Source organism: Meleagris gallopavo, chromosome 1 (genome assembly GCF_905368555.1).
Source record: "Meleagris gallopavo chromosome 1, MGAL_WU_HG_1.1, whole genome shotgun sequence".
Lineage (NCBI taxonomy): Eukaryota > Metazoa > Chordata > Aves > Galliformes > Phasianidae > Meleagris > Meleagris gallopavo.
The window spans coordinates 55,486,228-55,498,999 of NC_139404.1; the positions used below are offsets into that span (position 1 = coordinate 55,486,228).

Below are 12,772 nucleotides of genomic sequence, written 5' to 3' on the forward strand. Positions count from 1 at the left end.
ATAGAGTAGTTGCTTTACTTATCCTGGAAATGATAACCTCAAAGACCCAAACTGAACAAAAATAAATTGCCTGTTCCAGGCGTAGCTAGGTGATTTAATTCCCCTGAGATATCCATGCACTGTATTACATCATCAGAGAGGTCAGTAACAAAAGCTGTGTGTCATGCGAGTGATTGGAGATGTGGAAGTGTTCTTAGGACCCAAGCATCCGAGGCTGGGTCTCCATGGGAGCTGTGTCAGCAGGTCGTGTCTCACAGCGGGGAATTCTCTTCTCCTTTTAGGGGCCATTGTGGTGAGCATGTAAGGCTACAGTGTCTTGCTAGGCTTGGGAGGGACCCTTTGCCATCACCTGTTCCCAAGGGAAGATTGTGGTGATGCTGAGGATGTCAGGAGAAGAGTCGGGGACTTTCCTGAAGCCGTCTCGGTTTCACGGGGTGGCCCCCAAGCACCACTGAGGATGTAAAGAGCCGTCTCTTGTCTTGTAACCGGTTATCACTATTGCTGTCTTTATCCAGGCCCAGCAGCACATCACGACTGATCGCACAGGGAGTCACCGGAGACAGCAAGCCTACATCACTCCAACGATAGCTCAGGCCCCGTACTCTTTCCCGCACAATAGTCCCAGCCACGGTACAGTTCATCCTCACTTGGCCGCGGCTGCCGCTGCTCACCTGCCCACCCAACCCCACCTCTACACATACACCACCCCGGCCGCCCTGGGCTCCACGGGCACCGTCGCACACCTGGTGGCCTCCCAAGGGTCTGCACGGCACGCCGTGCAGCACACCACCTACCCCGCCAGCATCGTCCACCAAGTCCCCGTCAGCATGGGCCCGCGGGTTCTGCCCTCGCCCACCATCCACCCGAGTCAGTACCAGGCTCAGTTTGCCCATCAGACCTATATCAGTGCTTCTCCAGCCTCCACAGTCTACACTGGATACCCACTGAGCCCCACCAAGGTCAACCAGTACCCTTACATCTAAACACTGGAATAAGGAGCGAGAGACGCGCCCGCCACGGGGGAGTGAGGCGGCTGCTTTTGTACTGAAGAACATGACAAATAACAATGCAATGGGAGGCTCGTGGGAAACTTGAACGAAGGAGACTTTCAGGAAGAAAAGAGAAAGAGGAAAGAAAGGGGAGAACCAATTCTACACTTTTTATTTAAAAAAAAAAAAAAAAAGAAAATGGAAAAAAAGAACAGAAAAAAATATAAAACCACAAAAAAAAAAAAACAAAAAACCAACCATTCTGCACCAAACTAGAGAGAGAGAGAAGCAGAAGGACCCTCCAGCGGGTCCTGTGTTTTGAAGAACTTCACCAATAGACTTTTAAAGGTTATTTTCATCCAATAGTGAGCTACATTTAGAAATTTGTTGTCCAGAACACCTAAAATAAAATCCGTCAGGCATTTAATCCAGTAGGTGTATGGATTAGGGATTTATCCAGCATTTCAAAGGCTTTTGCCCCATTTTTGGCTGTGGTTTCTGTATCCCAAAGCACGCATGAGGCTTTGGGGTTCTTCTGAAAATAGAAAATGGCTAAAGAAGGCTGAGGGAGGAGGAGGAAATGTTGTCTCAGTGCCCTTAAATTCTGACCTAACACTGATTTGCTTAAACATATGTGGGTAAAACAGGCCACGCTGCGCTGGTCGAGATCAGAAGAATTGGGGTTGTTTTTTTCCCTGTCCTTGAACACACTGGATAAATCCCTGATAAATTCTGTTCCTAAATGAGATCTCTAATAATGTATGTTGGATTTCAGTTTTGTTTTATTTTGTTTTATTTGGAAGTTTTCCTTTTAATCCCTAGCCGTTTTAGTATAGGAGGAGACATTTTAGCTGCCCCCGGTAGAATGTAGCACTCTACAGGTCATACACCCTTTTTACTCTTTTGTGTTGAACTTCAACGATACCAATAGATTATTCCTCAATGTGATTGCACAAAGAAAAGTGATATAACATAGGCATGTAAGAAATGTGATTGTCCAGGTATGTATGTACATGTGTGCGTGTGTGTGTGTGCAGATGCTGCCTTCTCTCTGTGGTGTGTTCCTCGGCACAGCCATTACAGCTGTCACAGTCTTAGTTTTACATCATTCCCTCGTAGTGCCTTACCGAACTACAGATGCGGTTTAAGGGTTTACTTCCACTGGTACTCCTAGAAACTGACTGAGGCTAGTCGGAATTTAATCTCAGCTCTTTTTCTTTTTGGGTTGTTATTGCTGATTTTCTTCTGGTGGTGGTGTTTTCTTTTCCCACATCGTCGATCTTAGCTCACTTGGCATGGTGTTGGGGAGGCTCACTGGGGCTGGAAGCGTGTGCATCAGGATGTTTCCTTTAGCACTGGATGGGCTGGAAGGGACAGGGTTGTTGCGAGACCCAGCGTGCTTCCCATGGGGTCTGAAAGTGTGTTTGTGGATTGGCCTCTTTCTTCCTGTTGGAAGAACAGCTTTTCTCCCCTAAAACTGAATCCTTAAGCTTGCTGATGGTTAAGTAGAAGGACAGAGTCCTCCCGTATATCAGATTGACCTAGTTGTGTGTTTGGGGGCAACAGCAGCTGTTGTCAACAGCTCTCACTATATCTGTCAGTGGGAAGGGATCAGGAATGGGCTAAATTGGGGTACCAAAGCAAGCATGGCAAAATCCAGTTGAGGGATTCAAACTCAGGTTTCATAAATGATAGAGCATTGAGAGTCACTGGGCCTTACCCACAGTAACACAGTTGTGGCAGAATGCATTTCCCCTCCTCCCCTTAAACTTGCTCTGGAAGATTTCCCGCAGTTGGTTGTCCTTAGAGCTGGGACCACATTGTAGTGTAGGTCCTCCATGCCGAGGAGCGAGGGGCAAGGGAAGTTTTGCTGGTAACAGCAGTTGCACTGCTATATCGGGATTTAGAAGTGTCTCGGGAGTACCCTTGTATATGGGAGGGTTTGGGAGGAAGGAGAGAAGAGAGTTTGATGGAAAGTTTCTGTGAAAGCTGAAGTCTGTGTGGCTGCTCAGTTCCACTCCTCGTTTCCCAGTAACTAGAGCATGAAGTATTTAAATGTTTCACAAGATGCAGGCTCATCGTCGTGGTGGCAAGGGATGGGTTCCCTGGCAGCATTAGGGAAGGAGGTTCTTTCAAGAAGGGAAGCCGACAGAAAGATGCGCGCAAATGCATTGTCTTGTGGCGAGTGCTTGGCTGGCCTGGTAAAGGGGATCCTGCTATGCACAGATGGGGTAACAAGACTGTTGCCTTCTGGCAAACCACCAAGTAACCTCCCTAGTTGCCAGCTCTGATTCCTGGGCTGTCCTTACACAGTTTTCTTTTCCTGCCTGTCCTTCATTCCAGCTCAATATACTGTAGGTGAGGATGCGATCTCCCAGCAGTCTGTGCACCTTACGCCTTCCATTGGAAATACAACGCATCCCCTTTCATCTGGGGCAGAAAAATAATTCCCCGTTCTCTTTCTGAAATTCTGTTGCATTCCTCTCCTGTCCCACCGGTTCAGGAACGAGAGTGTCATGCTGCTTGTGTCATGAAAAGGAAAGATAATGTTATTTTATTGTATGGTTGTTACGATTATTGTTATTATTTTATTGTTATTATATTTTACTCTGGGTTTTAATTGCACATGCATTCCTTAATCTTTGTGTTAATTCTTTCTTAGTATTGTTATTGTTGTTAATTTTATGTCCCTTCATCGGTGGCATCAGAAGGGTTGCTGTATTTGTGAACACAGCAGGAGAAAGGGGAAGCAAGGTTGTCCTGAGAATGAAATGGCAGGGGGAGCGTGCGGCTCTGTGAGACAGCCTGGAGGGGCAGGAGGTGTCCTCCACTCCCCATCTGCATTTCAGAAGTCCAGGAAGATTCATTCAGAGGCCAAAAACAAACAGCATCTAACAGTGATCTGCCAAGGGAGCTGGATTAAAGGCAGGTGGGGGGCCTTAGGATCTAGCTCAAGATCACTTTGATTGGACACTTCTATGAGATCAAGACTCCATGTGCTCCAGGCTGTGATCAGGTGGCCTTTACAATTAACCCGAGGCCACACTACGTGTTAAGATTGGGTTTTCCCTTAGGCAAAAGCAGGTAGATAGCTCCCCAGAAGCAGAACTAGCAGAAGAACCACTGTGAAGGAGGGCAGGTGGCTCCCAGTCCCATCACTGGATGAACAACACTGGTGTGCACAGGATGTTTTCACTGGGTAAAACAGGATGCAGAGAGCAGGTTCCTCGCTTCTCCTTCTCTCTGGGCATTAGTGAGGTGTTCACGGATGCTTGGTTGGCATTTTTTCCCCTGATGTAGATTTTTTCTTCTTTTATAATTATTTGTTTCAAATTTTATTGTTAAGCTATTCTAGTCTCTAGAATGTAGGTATTTATGTTTTCAATTTGCTCTGTTAGAATGGGGGAAAGCAGTGACTGAATTTAAACTCCTTAAAAAATGATAGGACTTCAGCAGAGACTTAATCATGCACCTGAGTGCTTTGCTAAAGAATAGACTTAAACCCTTTGAGTTAATTACTTGTTTATGTGCTTCTCTGGCTTAGGACTGTTGAAGCATGGAAGGCTGTAATCTCAGTAGCAATCACATTTTAGTTGTATTAACGATGTTTTCCTTGTGTACCTATCTGGCCTGCTTTCCCACTTTGGCTTGAAGCTGATTTCAGGGGTGTTGAACAGGGCAACATGGCACACGCGGGCAGCAGAAGCAGTGCTTGTCAGAGAAGGTGGCCTGTTACATTGCTCTCACTGGAGTCGCTGACCTGCCAGCTGTAGGGGTGGGAGAATCGTGGTGAAGGGACACTGGTGGCAAGGGATGAGTAGCATGACCATCGAATTGCTATGGTGTTGCAACACAGAGTTACATTTTCTGGTGGAATTCAGCAACACCTCCTCCCTCACACCCATACAAAGGCATAGGATGGAAAAGTGTGGCACTGGTAGGCACAGGGGAAACCTGATTGCGTTAGCAGAGGAAACAAATGCTTTGCATGCTATCAGTGCCACATGCATAATAACAGCCAGCTTGTTTTGCTTGCAGAGTCCTCTGGGAAGTAAACAGGTCTGGCGTGTTTGGGTTGGGTTGGTGCTCTTTTTGTGACTGGAATGAACTGCATGGAAACTTGAGAAAGGGGGGCGAACGTTTAGATGCTGGAAGTGTTAAGGATGGCTAGTGGCTGGCACTATGGAAAGGCAGTCCCTTTCCACATTGTCTCATCCTGCTTTCTCTGTGAGTGGGAAACAGAAAAAAGCACAGACATTGCCTCTCCTTGGGGGTGGATGTTCAGATTACTGCTGTGAAACCGGAACGTGGAAGGGAGTGGAGAAAAAAATTGACCTGAGCAGAATGGGAGACCCAAGCAGAAGCACTTCCCAGTGCAGATGGGGTCAAATCCAGTCATTTGAGAGAGCAAATGCAATCACATCTTCTTCAGCAGGGTTGTGCTTGCTTGCACTAACAAATCAGGCCTCATCAGATCTCTTTCTCTCTCTAGAGATTTTGTCATAATACCCAAAGCATACAAGAAAGGGACACTTCTGTCTGACATGTTTCCTTTTTTACACTTTCAAGGGATTATATCTTGCAATTTGGTTTGAAGGAAATTCCCTTGGCAAACTTGAAGGGCAATAAACCCAGCTTTTTCGTTAACCAAAGAAAATTTTTTTAAAGAGAGAGAGTAGAGACCCCCAGTCAGTACAGAAACCAAACCAAGCCACGGCAGCCAGGCAGCAGCGATGAGCTGTGGAATTGCCTCTTTCATCTTCTTTTACTTTTTCTTTCTCAAGTTTCTATTGTTATCTCAAATAGCTAGCTTGATAAGCAGAGAAATTCACACTAAATATTGCTGCTATCCTAAACTTTAGGGGATGTCAAAAACTTTATTCGTCTCTCATTATCATTCACCTTAGTTAAGATGTGTCAGTGGCAACAGTGTGGTGTTGAAATTGGGAGGGAATAAGTCTCTGATTGATCTGCATGCTTCTGTAGCATTTGCTCTGGATTTAGGACGCTGGTTTTGCACCGTGGGTCAGACCCCAAAGAGTGCTTGCAGTGTGAGGCCTCTACAGGGCTAGGCACAGGTGCTGGATGGAGCAGTGGGTTTTTCCACAGCTTGGCAGTCAGCCCATTGGAGAGGCCTGCTGGATGCAGGATGCCTGTACGTAGGATGTGTGTAACTGATCTTAGCCCTGGGTGGGGAAAATGTGGGATGGAGAAGTTTTCCCCTTCCTGCTGATGTTGCCATTCCTGTTCTATTGGAATGTGTGTCTCCAGTGATTGATACCTGCCCTGTCACCCCCTTGTCCTCAGATCTTCCTAGTGCTCTAATGAGGTGCCCCAAGGTCCCTACTCGCCACCTGTGGTCTGCAACCATGTGTGCAAGTTGTCCTGCTTATCCCATGTGCATGGAGGTGGATCTGTGCCACTGGGCTCCCCACACCACAGCACTGAGGAGGGGGAGGAGGAAGAGGAGGGGGAGTAGGAAGAGGAGGAGGAGGAGGAGAATTCCACCCAAGAACAGGCCACAGCTGCATGCCTGAGCTCTGGTCATGCAGTGGTGCTCAGAGCCAGTGTGCCGATCCTGTGGCTAACAGTGCTGGAGCTGCTGTGGGAGGCACCATGTTGTCCAGCTGGGCCTCATGGTGCACCAGACCTTGGCAGGCTGCTGAGGCCAACCCAGGTGCTGTGCAAGCCAGAGCTGCCAGCCTGGGGCCCTGTGCTGGAGGCGGCTTCTTCCCAGGGTGGCTGCTATCCCATAGGAGCTGTGGGGGCACGTGTGGCAGCGTGCGGAATGAGGGCACGTGTGGCAGCCATGCTAGGCCCTGCCTGTGCCAGGTGTGGTCAATGGAAGGATGCATGTCAGAGCATTTACAGCGTCAGGAGTAAGATCCGAAGCGTGAACAAGCTTGGTTCCTCAAGAGTCTTACAAAGCATACTCGGAAGGTTGGCTTTCTGCATTTCTAGTTTGAAATTCTTGTTTCTCATTTACGGGTTAGCTTTGTCCTCCCAGTTTTAGCAGTGCTGCTATAACAAACTGTTTGTGTGTGTTTGAGGATAAAGGTTTTTTTTGTTTGTTTTTAATCTTTTGCTTATCGTAGTTAATCTAAGAAAGGCAATACTAAAGGTATATTTTTTTTCCAAAAATGATATTTTTTACTGCACTGAAAAATATTATGACATCTCTGTTCTTAACTCTTTTGCTGTGAGGGGAACCGTGTGCAGACTCACACAGACCTGTAAATACTTGCGTGTACTTCTGACAGCCAGGGATTCTTTTTCCTTTTTCTTTCTTTCTTTCTTTCTTTCTTTCTTTCTTTCTTTCTTTCTTTCTTTCTTTCTTTCTTTCTTTCTTTCTTTCTTTCTTTCTTTCTTTCTTTCTTCCTTTCTTTCTTTCTTTCTTCTTCCTTTCTTCCTTTCTTCCTTCTTTCCTTCTTTCCTTCCTTCCTTTCTTTCTTTCTTCCTAGCAAGGTTTCTTCTTTGAAACAGAAAGCAATGGGGCAACAATGCTCAGAGCAAAGCAAAGCGTATCCAACTTTGAGAACGTAGTCAAGGAGTTTTCGAAGTGCTGGCTCAGAGTTAACATTTAATGTCGACGTATTTGATTTGATTTTTTTTCCAGCAAATTGTTTGGAAAGGAATAAGACAGAAAAGCTTTGGTCTGGAGTTCTGATCAGAAATGTTATCCGTCTCTTTCATGGCACCTCCCCGTTTTATTTTCGTTGTTGTTTTTCCTTTCTTCTTTCCAAACTGGCTCGCTGCAGGCTCTCTGCCCTGGGCTCTCGGTCAGCCGGCGGCTGCGGTGCTCGGGGACCACCGGCCCCTTTGGAAGCAAACCCACTGGCCAGGACCCTGGGTGCTGGCCCAGCAGAGTGTGGGGTACCCTCGGGTTTTTTACAGAAGGATTTAGATACACTTATATTACGCAAACTGTGACCTAATGGCAATAATTACCTCAAATGTGGGCATTCATCCTGGTTTTAGCCTTTCTGAAAACATGTAGCCAGCTTGAACTTCGATTCAAAGACTCTAAACTCTGTATGGGCGGAATAGCGATAAATGCCCACCCTGGTCATTGTTGCTTGAGTGGATTCTGATGACAGTGAATCTTTAAAGAGAGAGAGTTAAACCAAGGAATAGATTACTCTTTTATGTATTTTAATCAATTGTGATGTTAAATGCACATGTAAGTATGTATGTTTATAGCTACTGTAAAATGCTTTGGCCTTCTAGAAGATATTTAATGAGTCACATTTTAAACCGATATGAACTGAATAATAGACTGTGGCTACTTAAACAGTTTTCTGGCTACATTTTATAGTTATTACAGTGTTTTATAGTTTACATTTAAACTGGTACTTTTTAAGGGAAATCTTGTGTTTGTAAATGACACCTTCAAAAACTCAGTACAGCTGCCTCTTTTTAATTTTGCCCTTTAAACATGGAAAAGTACAAGTGTGTCTTTAATATGTATATTCTGTTTTGAGATATAACATAGTGTTGGAAAGTCAGTCCAGAGATCAAGTAATCCACTGTATTCCAAAGTCTGGTTGAGAAAACACTCCACCCACAATGCAGATTTAGCACGTGTAGTCCAACAGATAAGCTGTGTTCGTGCTTGTTTAGATTATGTACTTTACTGAACTCCTTGGGTTGAAGCAGGGAGCACAGTACTCCCAAAGTCACTGTTCTTTGTAGGATCCTCATCTCGATGAAGATACCCGTGTAAGGAGAATGAAGGATATTCAAAGGAAGGATTGTATTGTACTGTTGGTCAATCATTAGCCAAATAATTAATTTCTGAGTTAGCGATTTCCTGTTTTACTTTGGTTCTGTGTGTGTGTGTGCGCGCGTGTGTGTGTTTGGTGTGTGACAGCCACTCAGAGGCAATGCTGTAATTTGGCTTTTGTCTGTTCACCCCGTTGTTACAAGCAGTGCTTACCCCCCACAGAGATGTGTTGAACCAGTAAACGAAATACAAAGTTCATCGATCATCCCCATGTCAGCTTTGTTTTCTTTGCCAACGTCAGTTCCCATCAGCACTGTCTCACTTAGCTGTCTGGCTTGGTCTTTTGTGTTCTGCCACTTGAGTAACCAATGAACACGGTATAAATGTCTGCTGGGCAAAATGGTACTGCGTGCCCTCTTCCTCAACCACCGCGTACGGCTGCCCTCGGCACTTGCCTGGCCTCTTCTTCTTGGGGTCAGACCCGCAAGCACCAGCACACTCGAGTGGAGGAGGCAGAGTCCCGTTGAATACTTTGGCTTGCAGCTTGTCAGGCAAGAAGGGGTTTCCGCCACTGGCAACACACATCCCATAGAATCCGCTGGTTACACGTAGTGCTGCTGCCCTCAGAAAGGAAGTAACAGGCTTCTGCAGTGCTTCCACATCGTGTGGTTACATACAACACTTCTGGATCTCTTTCCCCCTTTTTATTCCTTCTGTGTTCGATTCTGTATTTTATTTAATTTCATTTCTGTTCTGTATTCTTCTCAAAATGAGACTTCCATGGATATCCCAGGGCACAACCATTTCAGGTGTAAAAAAGGATCCCATCCCACGTTTCACCAACTGAGAAACCAAGGCTTTTTGGGTACCGACTCTACTTGGGCAGAACCAGAATGTAGCCTGTGTCTTTTATACCAAATCCAATTTCTGAAAGGAGCGGATGTGTAACTAATAGCTTTATTAAAGGAGCAGGAGAGAGAGAGAGAGAGTGAGAGAGGGAGCGAGATGGAGACAAGAGAGAGGGGCATCTGGGAAGTGGTGGAGGCTAGACTCCGGGTAGTTAAAAGCCAACCAATGGGTGAGATTTTTTTTTCCAAATGGTAAAATCCTTCTAAAACCAGGAGTGGGGGAGTGGAGGGAGCGTTTTGTACCTTCTGACTGCTCACAGAGCCAGTGCACTCTGGATGGAAAGTGGAAGCTTATGAATACTGCACCGAAATTAGTCATGGGGAGAGAGGGGAGGATAAGCTGTGAAATACGGTCACCGCTGCAAGGGGAGGGATGCCCCTGCCCGGCTCTGCATCTCCAATGGTTCTTTCTCTACAGCATCATCTCAGCCCAGATACCCCACAAAAGCCCTGAGCCGTTGTGTTCCTTCACTGTACGGTTTCTGTAATAAGAGTGTTAATCCATGTTAATCTTTGTGAAAATTATCGTGTGCGACAGTATTTTCTTGTGTACTGCTTTTTTCCTATGTGAAATGTCCCTTTATTTTTTTCTTTGTTCTTCTTATTCCTTTTTTTTTTTTTTTTTGGTCTTTTCTTCTTTTTTTTTCTTTTGGTAAATGCGTCTTCTTTTAAAGAAAAAAAAATCAAAAAAAATCAAAAAAAAAAAAAACAAAACTGATGTGTTGTAGACCTCTATGTAACCTATTCCTTAGTCTCATATTATAGGTATGTTATAAGAATGGATATTTTACTTGGCTTTAGAATGTTTTACAAGAAAACTAATTCTTAACCAATCAAGTTCTTGCTACTAAAAAGAAAAGAAAATGCTTGTGTTTTTCATCATGACGTTGTGTGCTTCTAATTAATAATCATTTTCGTTGTAGAAAAATGGAGTGAATTTATATTAGTCTTGGAAACTAATAATAGCATTGTAAATTTATGAGATGATTTTAACAGAAAATACATTATAGAAGAATATAGTTATTTTAATTGTAATATTACTAACTGTAGGGTGAGAAAGGAGGTCCCGTTGTGGTGAACTATGTTATAGCTTGTTATTCACGGTTTCTTTTTGATCATTTTTTCGGTCTCTGAGGTGAAACGAGTTATTAATCAGAATTTGTAAACTCACATATGCATATTGTATATGTGTAGAAATGTAATCACACTTTGTCTTGGAATTACATTAAACTGTTTTAAGTCACTGCAAGGTTTGTGTGTCTGCGTGTCTTATCGCTAGGTAAGTTTGGGCCGAAGGGTTACGCAGTTCCTTTTTTTAATCTTCCACATCTGTTTGAAAACCATCACTAACGGTACCATTAATAATAAGTAAGTAGTTACCCCTCGGCGATGACACTGATGTGTCAGACCACATTTTTTCCCAGAGCAGGAGAGCATCCACGTTGAGCTGCTGCCTCTGAGCTCCATGGGGCCCACAGGGTTGAGACTTCACACCCCTTGGTGCTTCCTCCCTGGCACTCTGCTGGAGGTGTGGGCAGATAGCAGCCAAGTTCTTCTTTGCATGATGCCTGAGCCCTCGTTGTTGTTTTGTAGAGCTTGTGTATAAAACTGAAAAAAAAAATGTTTTTCGCTCTGCTGTCCAAGACAGACAAAGTTATTTCTGACTGTTTTTTCCCAGAAGAAGAAAAACTTCTGCAGTTTGAGCAGGGCTGCTTTCGATGGAGCCTCAGATGACTTTCAGGATGGGGGTGAGGATTTCAGCCAGCAGAAGGAAGCATGAGAACAGCCTGGGAGCATCAGACCCCACCAGTGCCCCAGCATCCAGGCTTCCCGAGTTCTTCAGGTACAGTCATTTCCTGGGTTTCAATTTTTGTCATTTACCCACACATCCACTTACAAACACGCCTGTGTTCATTAAATCTAAGGTTGGTAGCAATTTTACTGAAACTCACCTAGGATTTACTGATTAGCAGTAGGCAGGACTGCCCAATCTCCTGCCATGAGCACAGCTAACCCCAAGGAGCCCACCCCATGTCGAAGGCCTTGAGCATCTCCCACAGCCACAGGGCTGAGTATGAGATCACCTCCCTCTGGGTCACCTCTGAGCTGCCCTTGGGGCTGGGTGGGAGGTGGCTCTCACCCAGAGTCATGGATTTTCTGGGGTTACAGGAATGCCCATGGAATGGTGCAGTCACTGTCCCTGGAGGTGTTCCAGAGCCGTGTGGATGTGGCACTGAGTGACGTGGTCAGTGGGCATGGTGGGGATGGGATGGTGGTTGGACTGGGTGATCTTAGTGGTCTCTTCCAACCTCAATGATTCTACAATTCCACGAACGTGGGCACCTAGAGAGCAGCATGATTCAGCTGGTGTAAATGAGCAGCACCAAGTCTGGGTCCCACTAACTCTTCCTGAGCCAGAAGGGGTTTGTCCTGCTGCTCTGAGAGTGCTCACCTAAACAAAACTGCTTTTTTCAAGGTGATGATGGCTCTTACTTAAAATGGAGATGGTCACAGGCACAGAGATGCGACACCTGAAATTTGGCACCTCAATTTGTATTTATAGTTATCAGGAGAACTTCTCTGGCTTCCGGCACTTCTCAGCCCTCCTGGTTGCCATTCACTCCAAACGAGACAGGAAAAGGAGACAGGGAGGTGAGCAGTGCTGCTCGGTGAGCCTCGGTGTATTGCCCTTCAGCCCCTTTTCTCCAGACATAGAGCTCCTTTAGTCACAGGCCTCCTCACCTCACCTTCCCCTCTCAAAGCACCGCTACTGCTTTCCCCCTACGTGGCCCCACTTCCTCACCTCCACGCTCCCTCCTTTATTTTCTCTCCGTAAGGCTTTGACCCCGGCATGTGTGTGCATAACGGAGCGGTGTGTGTAAGGGAGGGTGACCACAGCCGCCGCCGCGCGTTGTACATCCCGAGCACCGCTGACTCGCGGCGCGAGCGGCCGCCAGAGGGCACCCGCTCACCGCTGCGCCTCCGCACGGCACGGCGTGGCACGGCTCGGCCCTGCTTGGCTCGGCTCCCCCGGGTGAGTGTAGCACACGTAGCGTCGTGACCAGGGAGTGAAGGACTTACGAAACCCTGCTGTGTAACGGCAGGGAAGTGGCATCGTCAAGTTGGTCGTGGCCGAGGAGTTGTGCCCGGAG

At 46.0% G+C, this 12,772-nt stretch overlaps 1 protein-coding gene across 5 annotated transcripts in view; it reads left to right on the forward strand.

The window, feature by feature from the left end:
* The window catches only part of HIPK2 (homeodomain interacting protein kinase 2), a 134,074-nt gene extending 123,205 nt beyond the window's left edge, over positions 1-10,869 (forward strand). For all 5 annotated transcript variants that reach the window (XM_085228372.1, XM_085228390.1, XM_085228380.1 and 2 more), the window contains exon 15: positions 516-10,869. In XM_085228372.1, coding sequence (XP_085084498.1) covers positions 516-983 — 468 coding nt within the window. In that variant the 3' untranslated portion in view covers positions 984-10,869. The remainder of the gene's footprint in view (positions 1-515) is intronic.
* The last annotated feature ends 1,903 nt before the right edge of the window (positions 10,870-12,772 follow it).